Source organism: Vanellus vanellus, assembly GCF_965231255.1.
Source record: "Vanellus vanellus genome assembly, chromosome: 3".
In the NCBI taxonomy this organism is placed as follows: domain Eukaryota; kingdom Metazoa; phylum Chordata; class Aves; order Charadriiformes; family Charadriidae; genus Vanellus; species Vanellus vanellus.
In genome coordinates this window covers 36837572-36865433 of record NC_138907.1, presented here as the reverse complement: position 1 = coordinate 36865433, position 27862 = coordinate 36837572, and the positions used below count along the sequence as shown (strand labels likewise).

Here is a 27862-nt window from a genome sequence, read left to right as displayed (position 1 = left end):
TGATAACGGCACTGCATGGTGTGACCTGCCACAAGCAGCATGTCGCCACTCCCCTGCAGGGCTGGCCCAACACAGCCCTGCTTTCAGATGCCCGTGGGTGCCAGCTGTGCCAGCCAGGCAGGAGACAACTCAGACCCAGGCAGGGCCATCACACCAATGCTCAACGCCCAGGGGTTTCGTTGACGCGTTCTCTGCCCTGGGAGCCCTTCCCCACTTCCCAGCTTGTGCCAGCATGCTCCCCAGGGTGCAGTTCGAGGGGTTTGCCAGCACAATGACCTGCCAGGGCCCGGCTCAGAGTCCTCGCAGCTCACAGCTCTGTCGTCTTCCTGGGCTCGATCAGGACGCTGTTGAGCATGCCCACCTGACACTCCTGGTCTTGGAGCTTCCTTGCAGCCTGTGAAGGGCTTTGGCACCAGTTCGACCTCTGCCGGCCCCTCTGCCAGTTCCTCAGCATTAGCAGGACGGTGACGAGGACCAGAACGGCCGTCAGCACCCCGAACACCAGCACTGTCACCAGCTGGGCTTCGGTCAGCCCTGAGTCCCTTTGGGTCACCACTTCCTTCACAGAAATTTTCAACAACCCTCCCCCCGGCTCTTTCTCGCTGTGGTTGGCCACACGCCGCCCCGTGACCACGGTCCTGACAGGCTCCGGCTGCGTCACCCCTGGCATCTCACTGGTGGTGCTTTTCACACCCCCGCCGTTCTCATGGTTCACAGGGTGGTAGGGGGGAGCCCAGGTGGGCTCGGGGATGGAGATCTCACAGGTTTTGCCAGTGAAATGGTCAGGACACAAGCAGTCATAGTCGTTGATTCGGTCATAGCACTTTGCCCCATTTTTGCATGGCTGGCTGGCACAGTCATTGATGTTGATGGTGCAGAAACGCCCTTCGAAGCCCACCTGGCACTGGCAGGAGAAGCGGTTGATCCCATCGTGGCAGGTGGCACCGTTGGCACAGGGACGCATCAGGCAGTCGTCCACATCATTCTCACAGAGATCACCCACAAAGCCAGCGAGGCACCGGCAGGTGAAGTTGCTGGCAAAGCCATTTTCGTCTTGACACTGTCCCCCGTTTTTGCATGGAGACCTGTGTAGAGAGAGCAAGGATGGGTCACGGCCTTGGAAAGCAAGCAGCTTCCTCACCCCAGAGAGGAAAACACACAGCCACTCGCATGGCCAATGGATCCAGTGCTGTCTCTCTCCCTGGGGGTAGCTATTCTCAAGGAGAAGACCGGGCAGGAGTTTCTACGAGGTTGTGGGACCTCCCCAAAGGCTGTGGCTATGCATGGGCCTACCACGCACCAGGGATGGTCTTCAGCCAAACAATCGGAAGGGAAAACATGCCCTCCTGATGCTCCTCAAAGGCATGACGCTTGTCAGCTCATCACACCCACCGTAGTGAGGGACAAGAATCTGTTCAGATCACAATACAGCAGGACTATGTGCTGCACATAGCTAAACCAAAGCCAAAGACGTTTTGGCTTAACTCTACTAGCACATGGGAATCTAGTGATAACAAGCCAAGCTGGGCCGCAGCTCGGCAGTGCGTGACCTGAAGCTAATGCTGTCTGTAATCTCGCTGCCCCTGCTGCCGTGTCTCACCCTGCCTTCTCACATGGCCCTGTCTTCATCTCACAGTCCTTCCCATGGAAGCCTTCTGAACACAGGCAGGAATATTCCCCGTCTCGGTCGTAGATGCACTGAGCCCCGTTCTGGCACGGGGACTGGTGTTCACAGATGTGGATGTCTGAGGAGAAAGAAAAAGGTGGGAATTAGCAAAAAAAGAGGGGGGGGTGGCCAATGCAGTTCCAATGCAGCACATCAAAAAGAAGGGGGATGGAGAAATGGCACAAGCCTCTCCCACATCTCCTCCAACAGGCACCTGCAGCAACAGAAGTGCAGTGCCTACATGGTGCCTCCCAGCTATGGTCTGCAAAATGCACAGACTCGGGGGTGCAGAGGAAGCAAATCGTCCTGCAAATCTGCATGACATGAACAGGCTGTGCACGCCATCTGGCCAACCAGTGCAGACCTCTCTATAGCACAGAGGAGCCCCCCAGGGCCAGAGGAGGGGAGTCCAGCAGCCACCTGCCGAAGGCACGAAGCCCCAGTGGAAGCAGGAGGTGCTGCCCGGAGCCCAGGCGTGGTCTGAGAAAGGCAATGAGTTCATCTGCTCCATTTCCTGAGGCCAGCCGGTGTCACGGCAGCTCTTGCCATGCAGCCAGGGAGTGGGTGCCGGCAGCCTGACCTCTTCTGCAGGAAGGGGATTTTGCCAGCTGTGGCAGCCAAGCAACATCTCATCTCCTGAGCAGCCCAGGTGGCATCACCTGGGTGGCTTCTGGCTATGTCAGCTCACCCAGCCATGCAGGGTGTGCTGGGCTTCTGCCCTCAGCACCGAAGGCTGTGATGTCCAACCTATGACTCACCTTTGTCACAGAACTTGCCGGCCCAACCGGTGTGACAGATACACTGCCAAGGCTGGTGGCATGTCCCGTGGAGACAGCCCGGCATACGCACACACTCCTCGCAGTACTCTCCCTCCCAGCCTGGGTCGCACCTGCAGGAGGACAGGGCATGGCAGCATGATAAAACCCAAGCAGGGTCTGCGGAAAAAGCTCGCTGCTTGCTCTGCAGGCTTGCCACAGATACAGCGGCACTGGAAAACCCTCCCAAAGCCCACCATGAACCTGCTGGCTCCCTCCTCCAGAGGAGGTCAGTACTGGCATCTCATCTTTCCAAGGAAGCGAGCAGACAGAGCAGGACAGACTCATCCTCTGCAGCCAGGGAGGGTGAGGGGGCAGAAACAGAGCTCGGCAGCTTCGCTTTTACTGCCCACGTCCCAATGCTGTCCTCCAGCCAACCACTCTGTACACACCACTGTGTTAGCTCAGCAACTCCTGCGCCTCCCCCATTGCTCAGCCACTGATAGGCAGAGAAAAGCCTCATCCCTAACCCTGAACTCCCTGAGGGAAAGGGACAAGAGGCCCCTGAGGCCCGCGTGTTTCATTGCACCCCTTTGCATTATAACATGTGTCACTTTCCATCTGAAGTGCACCATAATCCAGCTGCGAAACCTTGCTTGCTGAGGCTGGCGTATGGAATGGACTTCTCAACCAGCTCACAAGGGCAGCGTGATGGGAAAACCCACAGCACACATCAAGCCTTCTGGCCTCAGAAGAGCGGGGCAGTGCTGATGGCTGAGTAAACCCAAGCTGCATTGCTCCTGCGGCTTCCCTCACACCTGCCAGCTCCAAGGGGGAAAGTGAGCGATAACAGGACAAGAACTGAATGGAGGTGGCACCAGCCACAAAAGCTGTACTCAAAACGAAATTAAACCTAACAAAAACAACACTGCATCTAGAGTAAGCAAGGGGGTTCACTTTCATGTCTGGGACTCATTTCAGCGTGATATACGGTGACTGCAGCTTTGCCAGGCTGGTCCAAGGCTGCACTTTCACACCTGGACTGGCTATTGTCATTACAGGTAGTTCCAAACAGATGAGGAAAATGGTTACAAAAAGAAATATATATGTTAATTAGAGACTTTTTGATGGGAATGGAGGCGATACCACGTACCTGATAGTCTGGAGAAATGCATTCATATGCAGACAGCTACGAGCTGTGGCTGTGGGCACCCCTTACCCCCTAGCACCCACAGCCTGTGGTATGGCAGTAGGCACCATCAACTCTTCCCCTTCTCTAAAAGGGAGGTGGCCAACCTAAAAATTGCCAGGAAGAGGGCCAGGTAAGCAGCCAAGTCTCCCTGAATTGGGGGCGATTTCAACGGGGTACTGCCAAGCTTGCTGAAGGCCTGAAATCTGGAGCAGCAACTCATGCATGCCTCCACCGGAAAAACCTGCAGCTGGGCCACCTGCCTCATGGAGAAGTCCAGCATCTCCAGGCAGTGTTTCACAGCACCGAGCCCCCCTGACCAGCCACAGCCACCAAACGGGCGCAGGGAGGAGTGAGCTCTTTGCAGCTGCAACTGAGGACCCAGCAAAAAACAGAGCTGGACTCCCTGGTGCAGCAGTCAGCACAGTTATGATCACCGCTGGGCGACATCTGCTCCATTAGACAAGAAGGAATGGCCCAGGCATGGTGTGATGCTGGGGGCCGTGCTGCGAAAGGAGGCTGAGCGTGCCCCAGTGAGGAGGATGGGCAGTTCATCCCCTTGCGGCGTCCAGGCAGCCCATAACAGCCTGCTCCTCCTGGGGCCACCCTGTAGGATGGGGGCTCTGGGCGGCCCTACAGTGGGACGAGAGGCAGTGTCCAGGCCTGTGGCAGCCCGGGGCAGCCATGTGGCTGCTTCTTGGGCTGAAGTGCAGCGGCAGGCTTTGAGCTTTGCCCCTATGGGATCTGGGCACCAGCTGGAGCCGGGATGCCAGGGATCATGCACACACTTCTGCTGTGGGACAGAGGTGTCTCCAACCTGCTGACGAGCCCTTTATAAAAACACCCAGAGACCCTCACCACAGCCCAGGCTTCAGAGGTGGGACCCCGGATGCCCTCAGACATCTACATGCACATCAGCAGCTCTTCTTTTCCATGCCCCAGGGAGAGCATCCCCATCTCAAACAGCAAGGAGGCCAAGGAAGCTGGCTGCTCCCCAAGCCTGCACCGCTGCCTGATGACTGTCCTCATCATATGTGAGCCTGATGGCTCCCTCCCATCGCTCAAACATGGCCGGGCTGTCCCATGCTCCCATCTAGACAAAAAGTGCTCAGCACAACTATGTCAGTCAGTGCGCAGTGGGGGGTGGGGAGGAAGCACTGACTGGAAGCACTGAAGCAAAAGCTGGAGGAGACCAGCAAGGGGATGAGGGATCAAAATCTCCCACTCCAGAGGGTGTCAGGTAAAAAGAGAGCAGAGTCGCCAATTCCAGGCGCCTCAGCTTGGGTTAGGGGTGCAGGCACCAGGGATGCAGCATCAAGGGAAGGAGGGAGAGCAGTTATGGCAGCAGGAGTGGGGAGCCAAGGACAAGCCATACCTGCACTTCCCATCCTGGTCACAGCAGCCGTGGGCGAGATTACAGCGCTCGCTGCAGTCATCACCTACAAGGCAGGAGGCAGGGGGAGTTAGGTTAAGCAGAGACCGTAGATGACTCCAGATCTGTTGGTGACCCTGCTGGCTCACAGCTTTTTTTTTTCTTTCCTAACTACTCAGCCTGTCCTTTCCCAGAACTGTAAGGTGGGGGACCTTCCTTTCAATGGCTGGATACCCCATGACAGATGAGAATTTTGCAGTCACTCAAGCAGCAATAACACTGCCTTTATTGAGAAACGGGACCCTGCTTCAAAACTACCTGGTTTCTGATCATCCCCCCCATCCCCCCGTCTCTGTTGGCTCCCTGAGATTTCAGGCCCTTCTGGGCAAAAGCTGGGGTTGCCTGTGCATTAAGGCAACCTGTGTAATACGGCCTGACCCACCCGGGACCTTGGTCCCACAGTCGCGTGACAAGCATGGTGAGAAAGCTCAGAGGGCCGGGTACTGCGAGGGGCACAAAGGGACCGAGGATGGATCCTCTTTATCTCCCAGGATGTCCCCATCCCCAGGGACAGCTACTGGCATGGAGCAGTCTGGTCAGGGCTCCTGCTCTCTGCCAGGACCCAGCTGCTAGCACTACCCCTCTGTCATGGGGAGGCAGAACTGAGCATCACAAGGGGCCAGGTATCCAATTCTGTTTATTTATTTAAAGGCCACAGAAACTGTAACTGAGCCATGGCCTCACCATGCCACTTCTCATCCGCTGCTCTGCACTGGCTTGCTTTCCCCAGCCCGGTGTCCCCTTTCATCTCCACCTTTCCCTCTCCCCCATCACCTGCTTATATCTCAGCCCCACGGGGAGCTGGCTTGCTCCGGATTCACAGGCAGTAGAGCAACAGCAAATGTCAGGGGGCAGGAGGTTTCTCCAGCAGCCCAGCATGATCCCAGGCCAGGCTCAGGAGATGAACACCCTTACCTGACTGATTTCCTCTGTGTGCTCAGGCTTTCCTCAAGCTATGCAATGTGCTGCCTAGGAAGCAAGCAGGGGGAGAAATCCCCCGTCCACATACATGTATTTTTGCTGCAGTGAGGGAGCAGGTCCCACTGCTCAGTATAAGAGCCTCCCAAAACACGCCACCGCAGAGCTAGAGCAGCGTCCTGGGACTGCTCAGCCCAAGCCTGGGTATTGTCGCCTTTCCTATTTGTAACCATCCTTCCTGGCAGACGGCTTTGGGAATTTATCTCTTATCTGAAAAAGGGGGAGACCAGACTAATCTCTGGGAAGGGATTTTGTCTCATGGGATCCAGGATTAGCCATTCAGTTTTGGGATCTTCTTTCCCACTTGCCCTGCCTCTCCAAATAGGCTCATCCGTTCAGGGACCCATTCACCCTAACTGTAAGAGACTGTGAGAGCAGTGGGACCTCTCACTGGTGGTCTACTCAGGCACTGCCAGCCCTGTGGGCACCAGAGTGGGGGTCTCTACAGTTGCCACCAGTCACCCCCCAGGTGCCGGATGACTGCAGCATTTTCTGGTCTTCCAGGTCAGGCCAACTCTATTTTGCATGGAGAACTGTGGAGACTTCAGCAATGCCAAGGACAGGTTTGGAAAGATGGATCTAAGAAAGAAGGTCCCATGCCTCCAGAGACTCACCTTGGGCAAGCTGGTGATGGGCCAAGAGGATCCAAACCAAGGACATGAGCTGGAGACAGAAGCTCCTGAGCATGGTCAGTGTGGCCCCACCGAGATGAACACCTACAGAGAGAAAAAGAGCAAGCTCAGAAAAATCCCCTGGCTGCCACCACAGCTTCATTTCACGCATCCCTTCCTTTCCGCTACCTGGCAGTTTTGAGTTGAAACATCCAGTTTTGTACAGACTTGTCACTGCACTCCTCTCTGTCCTTCCAGGCTCCTTCCTCTAAGGCAACGTTGGAGCACTAAGAATCAAAAAGCCTTTTAAAATGCATGTATGGGAGAACTGAGTGCACACACTCAATCCTGACCATGTAGTAGCTCGGGCTGTTACTTTGCTCCTTGGAGCACTTGCCCCTGCTAGCTGCTGTCAAGAGAGCAGAAACCTCTAGAAATACCAGCCCAGCTGTGGAGATCTTCATCTTCCCCCCCTAGGTCTGGGTGGGCTTCAGCTTCAATGCTGTGCAAGGTCCCTGCAGTGCATGTTCAAATAAATAGCTGGGCTGAGTCTTTTCGCAGCCCCCAGGTTGCTTTTCAAGCCCTTCAGGAGGGCAAGGAGTCGAGTAGATCTAGCAGACAAGCAGGCAGCCAACGACAGCTCTGCTTCATTTTCCAAGCAAGGGAGTGAAGCGATAGGTGCTAGACCCGGTCTGCAGCCCCAGGTAGGAAAGGCAAACATGCACCTCTTGCTAGGTGCGGTCCTTTTCCTCGGCTGTCCTGCAGAGAGCCCCGTCCACCCAGGGTTCCTGCACCCATCTATTTTCCGACTGCCTCCTGCCCTCTTGAAGTAACATTAAATACTTTCCAAAAGTGCTTCAATCCCTCCCAGCCTTCTGGGGTTGTTAAGGACAGGAAATTCGAGGGTGATATCATAAATATATTACTATAATGAGATGGGAGGGGTTAAACAGTTCTGCTAGGAGAATGGTGAAGGTATGGAGCAGACTCCATCCAGCTGTGTGGGTGTGATGGACAGGGGCCATTCCGCTTTCAGCTCAACTTGAGCTCAGGAAGGTTGTGTTGGGTCCAGAGTTGCATGAAAGACTTCTCAGATGGGGACAGAAGTCCTCCCACCCATCCACAGGTACACATGCATTGCAGGAAGAGGTTTTGGGGTCCCTGCTAAGGTCTTCACCTGCCTGGACCAGACAAAATAGCCCACAAAAAGCAATGATGTTGCTCGAAGCATCTCGCCAGCAAACAAACCATCACCTACAAAGGATGCAGCATTTTCAGAGTGGTTACAGGATGTTATAGTCACTGTCCCAGACAAATCCCAGCACAGACCACTGCATCCTCCCTCCCCACAGTCCCCTTGTCACCATGCTCGCAGGACCCTCCTTCGCCTCCTGCCCCAAAATGCTGGGCAGTGGCAAACAGCTGCTGCATTTCAGGGAGGGCGAAGCAATTGCTACAAAACTTACAAAATAATTTAGGGCTGAATGGTTGGTATCCTGTTCCCTCAGGGCTGAGAGGAGGACAACCTCCAACCGCATGTCATTGCAAAGGTCGTTTCCCCCACAGGTCTCCACAGCCTCCTCAATGACGCAGCCGCCCCACAGGCGCTGCTCCCTGCACCCACCCAGGGGTCACCCGGGACCCCAGTAAGGCACTGGGGGCATCCTGTGGGGCAGCTGGTGCCTGAGGGAGGTGTAAGCAGCACCAGGGCAGGCCTGGCTTTGGGTCACAGGGACACAGGGTGGAGGGAGCTTCCTCCATCCCGCTCCTCCACTATGGCCTGGCCAGGTTGGGGGCTACCAGCCCCCCCCAGGGGTTGCGGGCTATTAGGGATGCCCCTGGAAGCTATTAACCTGCCCCTCGGGGGTATTAGGGACCTTCGTACGGTTGCAGGCTACCAGGGACAACCCCAGGAGGGGGGCTACCAGGCTCTGCCCCCTAGACTGGGGGCTATCAGGGACTCCTCCGAGCTGGGGGTCCGGCAGCAGCGGTGGGAACTCAGAGGATGCCGCGCCGCTGCAGCTCGCTCCTCCTGCCCACCCCTCCCACCCCCCCCCCCCCGCGGCTTTGGGACCACCCCGAGCCCCCAGTGCCCCCCGGAGGGGTATGGCCAGGGGGGTGCCCGCTTTCCCCCTCACCACCACCCCCCGGCCGGCCGGAGGGGACGCTCCGCGGACCCTCGCACCGCCCCGGCCCCGCCGGTCCCGGGGCGGCGGCGGCGGCGGCGGAGGGAGGCGAGGGGGGTGGTGGTGTGTGTCTGCCGGCCCCCGCCGCGCGCTGCCCCCCTTTCCCGCCGCCCCCCTGCTCACCTCGGCGACGCGGCGGGTCGTGGGGGCTACTGCGGGGCGCGGCGGCGGGGGGCGGCCATGCCCGGCGCGGCGCGGCGGCGGCGGGGCTGGGGAGGCGCGGGGCTGCGGAGGGAGCTGCCGCCGCGTGTGCCGTGCCGCGCCGCGCCGCTCCGCTCCGCTCCGCCCGTTCGCCGCCGCCGCCGCCGCCGCTGCAGCCCCGGCCGCCTGCCAGCGGCTGCGTGTGCCTGCACATCCCCGCTCCCTCCCCGGGACATCCCGCCTCCCGCCGCCCCAAACCGCAGGCAGCCCCCGGCCCGGCCCGCCCTGCCCGCTCACCCCTGCCCTGCTCCCGCCGCCGGGGGAGGGGGGGCCCGGCACGGCTCCACACGGGCCCGCCCGCCCCGCAACACCCCCGGGGTGGCGGGGCGGGGGCTGTGTCTGCGCGGGGTCACCGGTCCCGTCCCCCCAGGACCGGCCCGCAGAGGATGGAGGGGTGCCCCGGGCTGGGGTTGCCCTCCCTTTCGGGTCGCGGCCCTGCCAGGGAGACACACACACCCCCCTCGGGGGGCTGCAGCGCTCTCCCCCCTCCCGGTTGCACACACACGCTTGGGCAGGGGGATGCGGCCCGCTGCTGCCGGCCGCCCGCCGGGCACTGCCGCCTCGCTGCCTGCTCCCTCTCTCAGAAATAGGTGCGGGATGACCCGAGCACTCATTTTGTTCAGGTTATCCAAAATAAGCGAAAACGCCTCCTGCAGCCCCTCCCCGCTGGCTTCAGGGACCACTAACACACCTCGGCTGGCAAACCATACAGTTAAAAAGCCCCATCCTTAACGTAGAGGTGCAACATGGAGTGGTCACTCCACAGAAAAGATCTGGCCAAGCTGTGGTCCTCAGCAATTCTCTTGCTGCTGCTCACAAGCCGTGGACACCAGCACCTCGGTGAATAATAAGACAACCCTGGGAGAGGGGCTGGGCCATCACATTTTCAGGAGGAACATCTGCCCATTCTCCTGCTCACTTTGCATGGCCTTTCTGCTACTTGACAAGGTCGTATCTGTCACCTTCAAAGGTCCTAGCAACCCTTAATTAGATTACAAGTTCACCTCAGCCAGCCCTCTTCTACCCATTTGCCCTACAAGGTTTGCTGTTTTCCACCAGGAAGAAGAACCACATGCTCCTGGCACTTAGGTGGATGCTTCCACATGCCATCCCCTCACATCACCAGGCAAAGCTCACCCCATCCGTGCTCTCACCTTCCCCAGTGTCCCCAGCCCTCTGCAGTTCCTGACAGCCCTGTCAGCACCACACCCCCTGTGGCAGCCATGGGTGCCATTGTGGGCTCCAGAACCCCAGGACAGCCCAACAGCCAGCAGCCCCATCAAAGCCCAGCTCTCTGCTAGCTCTGACTGCAGACCCCTGCTCGCTCCATCTTTGGCAGGTCTGGACAACACAACCCTACTGAGCAATAACATGGGACCCTCCCACCCTGCCCACTGCCGCAGAAGATGCCTCCTTCCTCTTTCCTAATCTCCTGTCAGTCAGGAACACTATTCCTTCCCTCGCCTGCCTCCTCCTGCCTCCATCACCCCACCTAAGTGCTCCAAGGTCCCCAAGGGCCAGAGAGGTCCAAACGTCCTGCTACTCAGGCTGCTCCATCAGCTCCTCAGGTATTTATGGGACAGGTATGCACCAGCTCTGTTCTGAGATGCTTCCTGTGGTTCTCCATCCATTCTCATCCCCTGATCCTTTACACCCAGCTCAGCCTGCTTCTGAGTCCTGGTTCACACCGTACCTGGGGCTTACAACAAAAGGGAGAGGTGGGAGGCTGAGGGCAAAGCACAGCTCCTGGTACTCAGTTAAAAAACAGACAGTCTTTCCTTCAGTCACTGCTGCTCTAGGGCCTGGGAGGGTCCACCTTTCTCCTCTGACCCCCACAACACCCTGCCTTTCACTTTTTGCTCTGCCAGTCATGGTTGGAGGCCAAGTTTTTACTGGTGGCACCTCCAACATCGAGTGTAGGCTGCTCAGCCTCACCTTCACCTCCTCCTTGAAATGCTACTGCCTACACCGACTGTCTCAGATACAACACCACCTCCCATAACATCCTCACCTGCTCTTGCACTCCTCTGCTGGGATCTGCCCCAATCCTGACCACGCTGCACTGCAACACCATTGCACAACCGTGCCCGGATGCTCTTAAACCTCACTTGTTTAAATGCACCTAAGAAAACCCCCTGGATGCTGTGTGTGCATTTGAACGGGCAGGTAGGAGGGTGCTGTGGAGGGGTCCCCGTACACCTTGATATCCGTAAGTATCTGTATCCACAATGCGAATGCTGAGGGAGATGGAGATGGGATTAGGTTGCAGTCAGTGGTGTGGGACACGTGGGTCTCCCCATGCCGCTCTTCTCAGAGGTGAGAGCTGTGGCACGGAGCGAGGGCTGTCCAGGCTGAGGAGGTAAAGTTGGTTGCAGGAGATCTGAATGCTGAGGGAGATGGAGATGGGATTAGGTTGCAGTCAGTGGTGTGGGACACGTGGGTCTCCCCATGCCGCTCTTCTCAGAGGTGAGAGCTGTGGCACGGAGCGAGGGCTGTCCAGGCTGAGGAGGTAAAGTTGGTTGCAGGAGATCTGAATGCTGAGGCAGGGGAACAGGGAACAGAAACCAGGGTGGGATTTCACAGGGGGTGAAATGGGCATATTTGAGGAAATGAGGTTTGGGGTTTGAGGTTTGGTTTTGTGTGCGAGTATCACAGATGGAAGCAGGCAGGGATGGGTGGGAGTAAAAAAGGTGGGTACAGAGGAGAGGGAAGGGAAGGACTAGAAGGGAACCCCAAGCACCGTGGACCCTGGGTGCATTCCTTCCTCAGCACTGAAGGGCTTCTGTCCCTTCTCCCAGGCTTGCGCTGGTGGTCCCTGCGCTGCCCAGGGTGATTCAAGCAGAGCAGTTCTATTTGCAAACCCAAGAAATGAGGATTGAGGAGGGGTTAGACCCTGCTCTACTGGGCTCTGATCACTGCCAAGCCATCCCTAGAGGCGTCTCGGATGGAACAGCTGCTGGGTCAGAATTAGGAAAGATTTTTCCTAGCCATAAGAGTCCCTGCACTGCTTTTCCCTCCAGTGAAGGAAATCCCACAAAGCAGGAACCTGGAGTGGGAATGGGAACGACCTGTCGCCACAGACTCCCCCCGATGTGCAGCAGCTGCAGGCTCCCTCCCTTGCCATCCTTCCAACACACCATCACCAATCCCAGCCGGAGGGAGGAATTACCTGTCAAAACCAGCTGGAGCTGCTTCCCTTTCTTCCGGCGTCTGGAACCTGCACCTCGGAGGCAGCTGGACATCAGGGGTGAGGAGCAGATGCCGGGCTGAGGGAACAGGTGATGTTGTCTCTTTTCTTGCACTGAGGAGCCTTCCCCGGAGTAAGGAGAGAAAGAAAGTCTTCCTTGCGCAGAAGCCCAGAGAAACTCAGCCCTTCTTGCCTACTCTAATCCCTTGAGGGAGGCAGAGAAGTGGCACAAACCAGCCGGAGGAAGACCGCAAACACCTCCGAGCTGCCAACTCAAATGATCATCTTCTCCTGCAGCTCTTGCTCTGGGTCACCCTCTCTGTCTTACGCACGGCACCAGCCCAGGGTCTCTGGGTTAAAACAAATGTTCTCCCCCATCCCACCCCCCTTGCTTTTCCCATTCCACCCCAGCCCACAACAAACATCAGCAGCTCGCTGGCCCTGCAGCCATGTAACCCAACCCCAGCCATTGTTCCCCCTTCCCCAAGGTCTATATTTGACTCTGCAGCAGCACCGTGGCTCTGTGCGTATATGTGTATGTGTGTGTGTGTGCACTCACTGCACACGCACGCTCCGATATTTGTTCAGAGCCTCATTCCCCAGATGCTCGGGATTGCTTAGAAATAGCTTCCATGGGCAGTAGGTGTTTGTGCCTGCAGTGGGGAAGTGGAGGGGGTGGACGAAAGAGAAGCAGGGAGAGGGTGAAGGTCGAAGGTGGAAAACCTCCTGGCTGTTCTCTCCCAATCGCACCATCTTGATGATCTGCCACCCTGCGGAGCATGGCTGGGTTGACAGACAACAGTGCATACACTCAACAGCAGGGCTGGCAGCAGGGCTGGGGAACGATTGGAGAAAAGGCTAAGCTGTGGTCTTGGTGAATCCATCCTGTGTCCCCCTGCCCTAAGTTTTGCTCTCTGGCAGAAAAAAATGCAGTTCAGCCTCCAAAAGCCCTTCAAACCTTCCTAAGTCTGGTGGCTGAGGACACCAGAAATGGCACAGGGGAGGGAAGCATCTAATTCTCTCAGCCTGGTGGCTCTACAAGAGGTGCCTCAGTGTATGGGAGCTGCCCTGGGATTCACCCTCCCCGTTTCAGTACTGTATTAAGGGTACCCACCCTGGGCTACCCTGGGATGTATTTTGTGTTTTCCCAAAGCCTCCAGGAATGCTGCCCAAGCCCAGTGTCACATTCCCTGCAACCCTGGAGTCCCTGGGAACACTGCCTAGGCTCGGCATGAGCCTCTTTTATTTGCATCCTTTGCAGCCTGACAAGAGACAAGGCAAAATCAGAAGTGCAGTCAAAGTGAATGACAGGAAGGATTGCCTTTATCCTAAACACTGATAATACGTGGAACTCGTTGCCACTGGGTAACAAGAAAAGGCATCAATTTAAAAAATGACTAGACATTTGTATAGCGAGCGAGAATAAAGAGGAATGAACTCCAAAGAGCTGTAAGCCCTCTTGCTCCAGGGCACTGAAGATGAGTTCTAGGCCATGGAGTAAGGAGCAGCTTTCCACGAGGGTGAGTTCTTCAATAATTTTGTGCTGAGCAATGCTTGCACCTTCCCCTGAGCTGTGCACTCCCGGCCCTGGGAGAGGCAGGATGCTGGGCGTGAGGAGGCACCATCCATAAATACCCTCTGGACAGAGGGCTAGCTCGGTATACATTTCTCATCACCAACACCAAGGGGGGATGGACTGTATGGATGCTCCAGTGGTGCCTGTGAGGTGTCCAGTAGAGGTGATTCCTGGGTGTTCAGAGCCAAGTGTCAGCCTCCCTCCAAGCCTCTGACTGCCAGCTCACCTCTCCTCCACTCCGAGCCAGCTGTGGGGAGTCCCTCATCATCAGGGCTGCTGCTTCCTGAGGGGGATCTGAACCCTGCAATGGCCTCCAGGCAGCTGCTCTGTTGGGACTAGCTAACATCTGTCTGCTGGGCTGCTCCACTAAAACAGATCCTCCAAGTCAAGGAGAGCCCATGTGATGTCGTAATGGACTTGAGCTCAGTACCCGGCAGCCTCCAAACCTGCTGTGAGGACCTGGAAAAGTAAGCTTAAGTACCACGTTATTTTGAGATACAGATTCCCTGAGTCCACCCTCAGTACTTCTATCCAAGACATGACAAAGCCACCGGGGGGAAAAAAAAATCAACAACCAAAACCAAACCATGAAATCCTGGAGGCAAAAGGAGTTAGACTTGAAGAGGGAGGGAAAGAGACGGAGGTATATATTGAGGGCAGCTAGAGAAAAGATGTCGTACCTTGAGCCCCCACAACTCAAAAGACTGAGTCACCCCCCTTCAAAAAAACCTCATGAGTTCATTGAGAAGGTGTAGGATCTTGTTTTGCCCTGTGATTTCTGGCTTCCCTCTGCACGTGTGTGTGACAGCTCGTGTCAGGGCTCTCCCAAGGGCACAGACTTCAGGGGGTGTACCCATTCCCCCCACCTGCCTCCTGCTGCCAGGAGGAGGTCGGGAAGGACCAAAGTGGGAAGGAGATGTCTTCCAGGCTTTCCCTTTGCTGGCACACACCCGTGGGTGCCTCGAAGCCCACCTCCAGCCAAGCCCTCTCCCTTTCCTCTTCCAGCTGGCAGCCCTAGCAATGAAACCTCTTAATCTCACCGGGAGCGTGCAAGCATTTAATGGGAGTCTCTTGAAGCAAATATTTTGAGCTTCCTCAGTGCTTGCCTCTGTGCTTGCTCCTGGGCATTTACAGAGGTTGGCATATCTTGGCGTTTGCAGCAAAACCTGGCAGGAGGACCTGTTGCAGTGAATTTCAAGGTCATTTCACAAAACTTCAGCCCATGCTTAGAAAGGCTTGAACCCTGGGTGCAGAGGAGGGGAGTCCGTAATTAGCAGCCCCAGGGGATGTGGATGAGTGTTGGAGGGGAGGCTAATTGCAGACTGACTGTCTCCTTGGCCTTCAGCAGCTCCCGTGAAGCAGGGAAGCAGTGCGCTCAGCCAAGCACCAAGCGTGTCCTAGGGAAAGGTAATTCCTCCCTGGCCTGCCTGGACCCGTCCCTATAAACAACGAGAGCTGCGTGGGGAGAGCAGTGCTGCAGATTTCACCAAAAAAAAGATCTCTGTGAGCTGCAGACGCACGCTAGGCACACAGAAGGGCTCCTCGGGAGACGACACACAGCCATGTGCCTCTGCCTGAAAGAGCCTGCAGAGTCCCTGTTCTGCCCTCAGAGAGTTTGGGGGACCAGCTCCTTCCCCCCCATTTGTGCACCCTGGTGAAGTACCACCCCTGACACCTGGCGTGCAGCAACCCCCCCTTGCAGGCAGGCAAGCGCTCAGCCCCACAGCCGGATGAAGCCCTGTCTGCCTGTGCACGCTGGGGAGAAGCCAGCATCACACCTAACCCCTCCGCCACCTCCCTGCTAGCTCCGGTGGGAGAGACGCCCCCCCCCCACCCTTCCTCTCCACATACTTTTAACTCAGTTCATTTCAAATGCTTTATTAGCATGACAAGCTAAACAAGTTTTGACGAAGGGGAAGGGAGGCAGAGCCCCTCGAGTCTCGGCCTGTGGCTGACACTGTGACTCCAGCCTTTGCTTCCCGTGGGGTTTTGCCTTGTGTTGGTGCAGCCGTCTGGTCTCTCGGCCACACGTGCTGTTTCCCTTCACTCCTTCATCGGGCTAAATCACTGGCGTGGGAGGATGGCTGTCCTTCAGTCTCTGCTGCACGGCAGCACCCGTGCTGGATTTAGCACCCCTTGGGGCAAAGGCTTTACAGGGAGCATTGGTGGGGCTCGGGCGAGGCTGCGGGAGGAGAAACTGCGGTGGTGGAGCAGCTCCTCCCATGGGGACCTCACCCCAGGGAGCAGTGGTAACCATGGCGTGGGTCCCAGCTGGGAACAGGGGTTTTCTGGTAGAACATCCTGTACAAGGTCACAGCCTAGTACCTGGTCCCTTGCAGAGCCCTGGATAAAAGTTAGAGGCACCTGTGCAGGGCTCAGTGCAAGAGTTGGGACTGGCTCTCCATGTGAACTGGTGTGGAGCTGGTTCTGAGCAGAGGCATGAGGGGGATGCCACACCCAACTACTTGAGACCAGAAGACCCCGATTTCTGCTTTCTGCCCCCGGGATTGAAGCAACTGGCACAAGGCGAGTGCAGAGAGTACAAATCCACCGCTGCCAGGCTCTGCGCTCCCTGTCCCGTGATGACAGACTGCACTAGGGAGAGGGCAAGAGGTGAGAGCCAGCTCTTGCTGCACTATTTTAGGACTAGTTAGAAATGGCCAGTAGGGGTCACTGATATCTATTTTATTTATTTTATTTTTATACATATGCATTTATAAATATACAAAACACATATAGGCAGCAATTGTAATGGGGAAGTGTTGATGTGCAATGTATTCATCAGGTATACAGGTTGGGGGAAAGTGCCCCTACGTACATTTGAAATACCAGTGGGAGCTGGGGTTCCCTTTCCGCTCAAACTCCATGATGGCATGAAACCACTGAGCCACGCCAAGTGCCCAGGTACCATGACGGTGGTTTTGTCATTGTTCCCCGGTTTTGCCTTTGTCCGTAATCCTTTGTTGGCAGAGATGATTTGAGAGAGATTCAAGAGATTCAGAGATTCAAGCCTCAGGGGCAGGATTGTCTGCTTGTTTTTCTGTGCAGTGCCCAGCACAATTATATCCCAATCGCAATGGGTCCGTTTAGACAGCCTCATAAGACAAACAGCACTTTGGGTTGGGATGGGTCAGCACAGTTCTGTTCTTCAGCTGCTGTTGCTGGGGATCCTGACAGCAAAGTGTTTGCCTGTGAAAAAAAAAATGGAGTTTTTTGAGGGTTGCGTCTTCATGTTAAAATTGAGCCCCAGCTCTCACTCTTACAGAGAGGGATGGACTGAATTATACACATGGCTGTTGATAGCAACTGTTTTACTGGTGGGTTGTATTTTTCTGATAGATGTGTGCTCCAGGTGTACAGGCAGGATGTGTTTGGCCGTCCAATTCTGTATCTACAGACTTGTTTGGCTGTCCCAGGCTGGCCATGCTTTGCTGTTCTTATTGTTCCCAAGATGCTGTTTGGTTTGGGTGCTGGGCTTCTCTTGTACTGGCATATCCCAGAGTGCAAGCTCTGCTCAAAATATGTCTTGAGGTTTTTTGGTTTTGGTTGGGTCAATCCATCCATGAAACCTCTTCTGCCTCTGAGAGTTTCTTATCTGAGGTCTAGTGGGGAATCCTCTGGGCAGCCTCTTCAGACAGCTGGAGTCAGAGAAGTAGCGGACATGGTGAGTGTTTCCTAAGAGTCCCTTCAGGACTGCAGCATCCAAGCAGGAGGAAATGTGACCTCACGCAACTCACAGGTAGGTGATAGCCTCCAAACCAGCCACCAAAGGGTGGTCTGGCACCCGCCATCTTTCCAGCTTGACCTGGGTTGGTGGGGAACTTGAGAGGACCAAGCCTGCGCTGCCTTCTTCTGGTGGGGAGACATTACCAGCCAAGACAGTAGGCACTTCAGAGGGATTTGTCCCTCTGTGAGGTGGCACCTGCCCCTCCAGGGGTTCCTTTTATACAGTTACAGGGGTCTATATAAAGTGCTGCCAGCTGGAAAGTATGTTGAAGGGATTCCTTCCTGCTCTTCACTAAGGGTCATAAATTCAGCTGGTATTTGAGAGAATCTCAAATGTACTTCCAGGACTGTTTGCTGAGGGCTTTACATCCGCCAGAGGCCCCTTAAAATAAAAGGATTATTGGGAGTCAAGTGTTAGATTACCTGGTCCTTGTTAATTGAACTTCAGAGGCTTTAGCAAGCAACTGGCTCTAGCAGGGAGCAGCACTTTGGTATTAATGGTGTTATATAAATGAATATAATGTAACCTAACGTCATGCTTCCGCACTATGTCACATCTCTGGGCTCAGGGCAGTGGTGAGTCCAGCTCACAAGCTCACTGGATATGGGAAAAGGCAGGGTGGATATGTGTGGAGAGAGAAGGAGAGGGCTTGGGAATCAAAGTCTTCGGGATCTTCGGTGCTCAGAGCAGCTGACTGAACTCAGGCATCCTGAGTTCAGTTCCTGTCTCCCTTTGGCTGTCTGACCTTGGGATCTGATTTTGAGAAGAGTTAAATTTAATGGAAGCAGTGAATGCTGAGACCATCTGAGAATCAAGCGCTCCCCTTCCTGCAGGGCTTATTTCACCTAGACTTGCAAAAAGCTTGGAGACCCTACTCTGTAAGGTCACCAAAAGAAAGCAAAGAACTCTAATCATTGCTGCCATCATTGTGCACCCACGGAAACCTGAACAGACCACAACTGTGAAGGCTCCAAGGCAGCAAGGCCCGGTGGAAATGAGAAACCCCATCAGCTATGAAAATTTCATCAGCTGGCGCTGTGGAAGCAAGAATCTGGAAGTGCAGAGCAGATGGGCAGCCTGGATTCTTGGAGCCATTGTCCTTCTGCTTGTTATCTGACTCCTGCACAGGGAGGATTTGGAGAATTTATGGGGGCACAAGTACTGAAGGGTTTCTTGAAATATCCCTGTCTGACGTGTGGCATGGTGCAGACGGCACTTGCTGGGTGTGCAGCAGACGCTTTTGCACAATATTCCCAAGGTCATGGAAGCGAGGTCCTGCTGAGCACCTGTCTTTTATTGTGTAAGAGAAGGGACCATTTGGGCAGAGTTTGCAGTGCTGTGAGCCTGGTACTACCTGAAAGCAAATCTGAAGGCTTCGTAAATGTCGTACATTGGGGAACATCCTCCAAATATTATCAGGATTTTTCTCGACCATGCAAATTTCCTTCATTATGTACCATGTGAATATCAACTCAGGAGATGTTTGTAAAAGAAACAATAATAGGGAAGAGGGGCCAGAGGGTGAGTAAGGCTATGCACCAGGCATGAGAGGCAATGGACAAAGCTCCATGTGTAAGATCAGGGGGGAATAAATGGGGTGATTTGGGTAAAAATTAAAAGATCTTGACTTCTTGAATTCCCAAGGCTAGAACAATAGAGTGGATGATTTTGCAATTAAAGACCAAAGCGCATTATGTAAGTTGTGTCCAGGTTTGACTGGTCCACCTTTGACTGATACACACTGTCCTCAGTTCCTCTCCTTTAAGAAGCAGGCAGTTGTCCTTGGGGGGTTTAGGTGGATTTTTGCCATTCACTGCTCTCCCCTTCTCTCTTCTTCTCCACCTGGCCCCACGGATGGGGTTATACTTCCCTACTGACAGGCTGTGATATGCCTGTGAGTGTCAGGGTGTTTCTCAGGGGCTGAGGAACATAACAAGGGGAAGGAGCTGATCCTGGATGCAGCATCCTGGTGAACTGTCCTGGCTGGCAAAGACCTGAAGAGGGCAGATCACCTGCAGTTACTATGAGCCCACTTTGGAGTCCTGAGGTTCTAATTGCTGTAACCGGCCTATACTATAGCTCTTCTGTCATCTTCATCAGCTCAAAAGTTGAGCTGCCTCTTTTCAGGATCTGCTCTGATATGGAACAATGGTGTAACCTCGGAAGTAGGCTGTGAGGTGACCCAGGGCTGCAGCCCAGCTGCTCTGTTGGAGCCTCCACAAGCAAATGCAGGGGCAGGAGCAGGGGCTGGTTCTGCATCCTTCCCCAGCCAGGCGAGAGGTCTTTGCCAGAGCCGTGCAGCGAAAGGCAGCTAGCAGCCTGTCAGCCCATCCTGTGTCCCTAAATACATGTCATAGAATCATAGAATAGTTTGTGTTGTGTCATGGTTTTGGCTGGGATGAAGTTAACTTTCTTACTAGCAGCTGGTACAGTGTTATGTTTTGGGTTTGGGATGAAAATAGTGTTGTTAAAACACTGATGTTTTGGGTTGTTGCTAGGCAGTCAAGGCCTTTTCTGCTGCTCACACTGCCCTGCCAGCAAGGGGGAGGCACAAGAAGTTGGGAGGAGACACAGCCAACCCCAACTGACCAAAGGAATATCCCATGCCATGTGATGTCATGCTCAGTATATAAAGCTGGGGTAAGAAGAAGGAAGGGGGGATGTTTGGAGTTACTGCATTTTGTCTTCTCAAGTAGCTGTTACACACAATGGAGGCCAGCTTGCCTGGGGATGGCTGAACACCCACCTGCCGGTGGGAAGCAGTGAATGAATTTCTTGTTTTGCTTCGCTTGTGTGCACTGCTTTTGCTCTAACCTTTTAAACTTTTTAAACTTTATCTCAACCCAACAACTTTTTTTCTCACTTTTACTCTTCTGATTCTCTCCCCCATCTGAACTGGGGAGGAGTAAGTGAGCAGCTGTGTGGTTCTCGCTGCTGGCTGGGGTTAAACCACGACAGGTTGGAAGAGACCTTTAAAGGTCACCTACTCCAACCCCCTGCAATGAGCAGAGACATCTTCAACCAAGTCAGGTTGGTCAGAGCCCTGTCCACCCTGGCCTTGAATGTTTCCAGGGACGGGGCATTTACCACCTCTCTGGGCAACCTGTTCCAGTGTTTCACCACCCTCATTGTACAAAATTTCTTCCTTATATCTCATCTAAATCTACCCTCTTTTAGTTTAAACCCATTACCCCTTGTCCTATCACAACAGGCCCTGCTAAAAAGTTTGTCCCCATCTTTCCTGTAGGCCCTTTTTAGGTACTGGAAGGCGCTATAAGGTCTCCCTGAAGCCTTCTCTTCTCCAGGCAGAACAACCCCAACTCTCTCAGCCTGTCCTCACAGCAGAGGTGCTCCAGCCCTCTGATCATCTTCGTGCCCCTCCTCTGGACGCAATCCAACAAGTCCATGTCCTTCTTACGTTGGGGGCCCCAGAGTTGGACGCAGTACTCCAGGTGAGGTCTCACCAGAGCGGAGGAGAAGGCCCCCCCCTCGCCCCCCCGCCTGCGGGGAGGGCACCGTCCCCGTCCGCCCCCCCCCCCCCCCCTCGCTGGCACTTGGGTCCGCTCGTCCTGCCCCCCGCGGTCCTCTTGGTTTCGTCCCACGGCCCCTCTCCCCCGCCGCCCGCCCCACCCCGCCACTCGCGTTACCGCGGTGACGCGAGAGACGCACCGCCCGCCAGCGGCCCGCGCCTGGCCACGCCCCCTCCCGTGCTGCCCGATGACGCAGCTGCGCTGCGGCGTGGGGATTCCGCCGGATTACCCGGCGTGCCCCGCGGCAAAATGGCGGCCTGAAGCGAGAGCGTGGGGCCGGGCCGAGCGGGGGCAAAGTTTGGGGCGGGCCCGAGGCGGGGCTGAACCGGGGCAGAACCGGCCGCAAAGTCGCTGGGACCCCGGGCGGAGCCGTGCCCGACCGGGTCAGAGCCGGGCTGGGGTCCCGGGGGTGGGGAGAGGGGAACGCGACCGACTGGGGACCGAGCCCGAGCCCGGGCGGGGCCCCCCGCGCCCCTGGGCCTCTCCGGCTTTCCCGGGCGGGCTTCGGGCCGGCGCCCTGCGAGCGGGGGGCTCTCCCTGTCCCCGTGTGTGGCCCGGGGCCGGGAGGAGGTGTCGGAGTCCCCCGGTGACAGCGGGTCCTGGCGGGTCGCACCGTGGGCAGCGGGAGCCAGCCGGGCGGGACGGGCGGCAGGTGGGGGCCGGGTGCGGGAAGGGTGGTAGCGCCACAGCCCCGGGGAAGGGGCCGTTCCCGTGGGGGAGGGTGGAGGTGCCACTGCCTCGGCCATCAGGGCATTAGGGAGCGCTCCCTCCCTGGGCGAGACCTGTGGCAGGGAGCAGACAGGCATGGAAGTGGCAGGCCGTACCGGGTCCACGGAGGGTGGTGTAGCCTTGTCTGGGTGATGGAGAGGTAGGTGGTGTGGGGGGTGAGAAAGCAGTATTTGTGCAGGGAGCGTTGCTGGAGTAGGAGCTGCAAAGTGGAACAAGTCTGGGCCAGTGTGTGTGTGTTAAAAGAATGAGAATGAGAGGCAGAGTTGGAAGGGAGGGAGCAGCACTCCCCTGGTGCCAAACCTGGCAGTGGGGAATGGGAAATTCTCTACCAGCCTGGACGCCCTCTCTAATACAAGGGATGCTTCCTGCTGTGGAATTAGTGAGCAGGCCCTGGGAACATAGGAAGACTTTAAAGAAAAACAGGTGAACAATAGATAGTGAAGTGCATCTGTCTCTGGGCTTGGGCACACAGCATGGAACAGAGTAAAAGATTGCTAATATACAGATTTTCAGATGGGTAAGAGATTGCATTGGTAGGCATCAGGGTGTGCAAACAATACATAAGTCTGGCAAGGCTGGGAATGACCTAGATCTGAGAGATGCCAGGTAGACGTTCTCCACTGAAAAGAATCATCCATCAAATGTAGGTAGTTCTGTGCCAGAGAAAGCTTTTCAGAGGTTTGCATCTCTGTTTTACAGATTAAGAGAAGGAACTGGGATAAAGGGCCTACGTAAGAGGAAGCAATGAATCCTTGTTGAAGCATCAGACAGCAGGTAAGAAAGCCAGGAATGAGCTGATGCTGAGTCAGACTGTGTTCTTTTGCTTCCACTGCTTGAATTTTTTGAGAATATGTGAACAACATACCTGAAAAACTATCCCTCTCTGTGGTGTTCCCTGCATCATAGTAGGCCTACATTGCATGAATTGAGAGGCCAGGGATTTCAGTGAAATGGGAGTTACCCTGAAGAATTCAGTAAGAGCCCCTGGGAAGAAAAGCTCAATTAAAGATGTAAGCCAGTGCTCTTTACATGCCATCCAGAGGCGGTCTAAAGTCTGTTCTGTCAGTGCTGCAATAGCTGTGTTCTCTGTGTAATCACGAGAGGTCTACCCTGTCAGTATCCCAATAAAATCCTTTCCAATTATCCTGCTCCTCCAATAATTGTGATGCCAAACTTAGGTAGTTCTAGTGATCCTCTGTTTTGTTACATTATGTCTTCCACCACGTTGTTTTTTCCCCCTGTATTTTAACTGATCCACTGATGAGTGGTGCAAGTGTAGTGCTGGCCTTTCTGTCCTCTCCTGACTTAGCTGTTGAGATCCAGTTTAGAGGGGCAGCTATTTGGTACCCAGCAACTTGGTCCTTTGAGTTGCTTATAACTTTCAGTTACTTCTCAAATTGCTTTTAGTACAACTCCTTTGTCTTTTCTTCACTTCTTAGTGAATCACTGCAGAAAGCATATATATCCCAATAGTGCTTTGCATATGGTATGTTTCAGCTTCGGGATGTTAAATCGGCATTTAAACTGCCAGGTCTTAGCTGTGGTATCAGAAGCTTTTGGCTTTTCTTTCCTTCCCAGGCACCCAGTGCTCATGAAATCATGGGAATGCATTTCAGCAGGGCCAGCAGAGTTCCAAAGTACAGCCCATGCCTTGTTAATATTAAAGATGAAGATAGCCATGGGGTCAGGAGGGATGAGTTTCATGCCAAGACCTGTTGCCTCCTCAAATCAGCTTTCTGAACCAAAGATGACCTTGCATTCTTTTCCAGTCTGGTTATAGTAGTTTGTTAGCTGATGCTAAGTCACTTGCTTTGCAGCTTTCAAACCCTGAATTCTCATCTCTGCCATCCAAGTAAAAGCATGTGGCGTAGTATGTAGGAGAAGTAGACTATAGCTTTGAAAGTGGTATCATCTGTTGCAGGTCTGCCCCCTTTTTGTCCCAGGGCAGGATAAATAAAGGCAGATGGGACAACGAGTGATTTTTTGTCAATGTGCTGATGTGAATGGTACCAGAGCTGGCTTGGAGAAAAGATTTGTGTCAGCTGGTGTGGCATATAAAATGCTTTTAAAAAGGTGAAGAAAGGCAAGCTGTTTGATCAATGGCAAAATAAACAAGTTTCAGTAAAATGTGCCTGTATTTTACGATAGTTGTTTGAAGTAGACTTGATTCTTGTGAGTCCTGGAGGCTGGGGATTTTTCTGAAGTTGAGCTCCCTAACCTGTTAAAATGTCAGCAGAGGACCACTGAAAACTGGACTCTGAGATTTCCATGTGTCACCATATCTACAGCATAGTTCCAAGAAATAATTCTGGAGGTTAGATCACAATGAATAATACATGTTGTGTCCTTGTTAGCAAGGGCCTAGCTTTTATAGCACAGTGTGACAAGAATAATATAGTAGTGGCTAATAACCTGCTGACTTTCATGTTGCTGGGAGAAATATAACATGTAAGGGTCTCAAATGAGTCTGCACGTGATAGAGTTTGAGGGCAGGATTCCTCCACTAAGAAATTAATATATGGCTTGACACCTTTTTTTACTCATCTCTGCTCTTTTGACTGGGGTTGTCAAGAACTGAAATTGTCATAATAGAGCAGATTTTCTTGACTGTTCAACTTGATTGATGCTTTGTGAGTAAATTTAAGGTCCTGAAGCTGGGTACGTTCATCTCCTTGCTTGAAGGCTTTGGTTGGGAAGATTATAGAATTATAGAATTGTTATGGCTGGAAAAGACCTTTAAGATCATCAAGTCCAACCAACTGTGCCGGGCCCAGTTCTAAACCATGTCCCTGAGCACCATATCTGGACAGCTTTTAAATACATCCAAGGATGGCGATTCAACTCCTTCCCTGGGTGGCCTGTTCCAGTCTTTGATAACCCTTTCAGTGTAGAAGTTTTTCCTAATGTCTAACCTAAATCTTCCCTGGCGCAACTTGAGGCCACTTCCTCTTGTCCTGTCGGTTGTAACTTGTGAGAAGAGACCAATGCCCACCTCTCTACAACCTCACTTCAGGTAGTTGTAGAGAGCAATAAGGTCTCCTCTCAGCCTTCTTTTCTTGAGACTAAACAACCCCAAGTCCCACAGCTGCTCCTCATAAGACTTAATCTCAAGACCCTTCACCAGCTTAGTTGCCCTTCTCTGGACCCTGTTCAGCACCTCAATGTCCTTCTTATACTGTGGCACCCAAAATTGAACACAGTACTCAAGATGTGGCCTCACCAGTGTTGAGTACAGTGGGACAATCACTTCTCTAGCCCCACTGGCTACACTATTCCTGATGCAGGCCAGGATGTGGTTTGCCTTCTTGGCCACCTGGACACACTACTGGCTCATGTTCAGCCTGCTGTCAATCAACACTCCCAGGTCCTTTTCTGCCAGGCAGCTTTTCAGCCACTCCTCCCCAAGCCTGTAGCATTGCATGGGGTGGTTGTGGCCCAAGTGCAGGACTCAGCACTTGGCCTTGTTGAAGCTCATACTATTGGCCTCAGCCCATCGATCCAGCCTATCCAGGTTCCTCTGAGGAGCCCTCCTACCCTCAAGCAGATCAACACTCCCGCCTAACTTGGTGTCGTCTGCAAACTTACTGAGGGTGCTCTCAATTTCCTCGTTGAGATCATTAATAAAGATATTAAAACAGGATATCCCCTTTTTGTATGACACCTTGACCTATGGAGAGAGTTAGTGCTTGTGACATTTGTGTTAGCAGTGTGTATTTCAAGTCACTAGTAACTGGGTAAATATTCTCATTAATTTTACATAGGACTGCAAAGGAATTGGTGCGTAATCTGTGCAAACAGGGCTAATGCCTTAGGGCATGAAATCGTCCATCCTGTTTCCCTGCCAGTTGCCTACCTGAGGGCTTTTCCTCAAATCTAGATTGGCTGGATCTGTAACTGTAGTAGGAAGACTATTACTTTTTGAAATTGAAGTGTTTATACAGCTGGTTGAAGGGGAAGAATGACCCTGCGGTCAGAATTCTGAACTGCAATGTAGCATACCTAGTTTCTGCCACAGATTTGTTGTGTGAATGTGTTCAACTCACTACTGTTTCTTGCTCTTCATTCTTCTGTTGCAAAATAAAATTAATGCCCATCTTATTGGCAATTTGAGAAAGAATCCATAAGTGTCTATAAGATGCTTAGATACTGTGCTGTTGAATGCTTTAGTGAAGCTCAGTGGAGGAGAGATGACAAGGGTATTCCAAGCCATGACTTCAAAATGAAGTACACCTCCTGTGTGATCCACTGTCCTGCATATTCTGTAGTTTGGTGAAGTTGCTATAGAGTGCAAGTCAGGCCCTGCTTTGCTTAAGGCAAGTGGGCACCCTGAGACCCCCCTTTCTGCCCTTCACAGGAGGTGTTTGCTTGTTTCCATGGCTTGTAATGCTTGATCTGGCTGAATCTTTTTGACTTAAATTAACCTTTTCTCTTTTTTGCCCCCTTGTTTGTTCCAGACTTGGAAATTGTTCTCTTCATTGTCAGGATGTTCATGTATGGTCTTACTGCTAATTTGCTTAGACAGGGGGCCAAGAGCAGCAGCTTGCAGGCTGTCTCATATTTGGAATTACATGAGCCACCCTCTCAGGAGTGTCCTCCTGAGAGTTGTGCTTAGGAAGGAAATGGCGTGGAAGGCCGTGTAGGAGTGTGAGAATAGCATTGCAATGGTTGGAATGCAGGATAAGCATCACTTGGGTGGGCTCAGTTTTCCTCTGCTTTTCAACAATGCTGGGTGCCAAGTCTGAGGAAGACTGCTGTGCAGAGGTGAAGGAGCTGGAATGTATTCTTCAGTTGAGGTGAACGCAATTCAGTGAAACTGATAGGCATCAAACTGAATAATGATTTTAAAGTATTTTCACATGATGTCTAATCTGTGGAAATTCACTACCACATAATAGCACTGAGGCTAAGAGCTGAGCAGGATTCAGAAAAGATCAAGCAGTTATGAGTGGAAGTGTTCAGACTTGCTTTAGCTAAAGAACTTGTTTAGAAGGTGTATTTTTCAGACATAACCCAATCTCTTACAGGTAAAGGTTTGAAGAAAGGACAGTTTGTTCACTGGGGCTTCTTGCTCCATCTTCTAAACCACCTTGTTAGAGGCAAGGTATTGAATCACACTTATTTGCTATGTTAGGTTGCACACTAGCCTTTCTTTTTTGTGATATCTGCATTAGGGGAAAAAAACCACAAACAACCAAAACAAGCCCACAAAGCACTCCAGTTGCTCTGATTAGGCTTGGTAGTTGAGGATTTTAAGCTGATGGAGAGCAGGGTACTTGGAAAAATAGTGCAGCCTATAGATGAGGACTGTCTTATTCATGAATGTGAAGACATGTAAGTATTGTTTCTTCACGATGAATGGTCAGGCAAAACGCTTTGGGCTTCTTGCCTTTGCTTGTAAGAGGGGAAAAAAATGTGTGGAGTTTGGCCTCTCCACATTGCAGTCTTGTAGTGGACTTTGGTCCGGAAGGCAGCTGAAAGGAAGGGCTTTCAGGTTGTTCAGGTGAGATCCAGTATGTTGTAGCAGAAGCCCCGACATACTAGCGTCTGGGAAGACACAGTCTGTGTCCTGTGCTCATGTCCAATCTGTGTTGAGGATCAAGAGAATCGTCAGTGCTGCTTGGTCAATTAGACATAAATTCGGTTTGATGGATAGGCTAATAAAGGTAAGTGGCAGTGGTATGGAGATATGTGTAAAAAGGTGTTTGTAGTGTCTGCCTAAATGCAAGGGGAACTCCCGAAGGAAAGAATGTGCGGAGGGATTTTCAGAGCTAGGAGCAGGTCATGCAAACCTTGAGATCCCTGGGCTGTTCTGGGAACAACATATGCTTTAGGGCACAACGCAACCCTTTTGTGGCTGGTGTAATGGCTGTCAATAAAGGGTTACTGACTTTCACAGAAGTTTTGTGATGCTGAGAAAATGAAATGGGTCAGGACTGGGAAGTAAGGTTTCCTGCAAGGGTTAGGTTGGTTTTTAGGCACAGAGGATCTGACCTGCTGCTAGTGGCAAGAGAGAACTGGTTTAAATTTCTGATTTCTGGGGGTCAGCAAATTCAGAACTGAGAGTCCCACAGTGACTACTGTGTCTTTGATTGAGT

General features: G+C 53.4%; 1 protein-coding gene across 1 annotated transcript; it reads right to left on the bottom strand.

The window, feature by feature from the left end:
• Positions 1–307: 307 nt before the first annotated feature.
• DLK2 (delta like non-canonical Notch ligand 2) lies at positions 308–12260 on the bottom strand (the record flags this gene model as incomplete). Its single annotated transcript, XM_082480489.1, has 6 exons — positions 308–1085; positions 1601–1745; positions 2425–2555; positions 4986–5049; positions 6635–6736; positions 12188–12260. The coding sequence occupies 6 exons, from the start codon at positions 12258–12260 to the stop codon at positions 308–310; spliced, it is 1293 nt and encodes a 430-aa protein (XP_082336615.1).
• Between the last annotated feature and the right edge of the window lie 15602 nt (positions 12261–27862).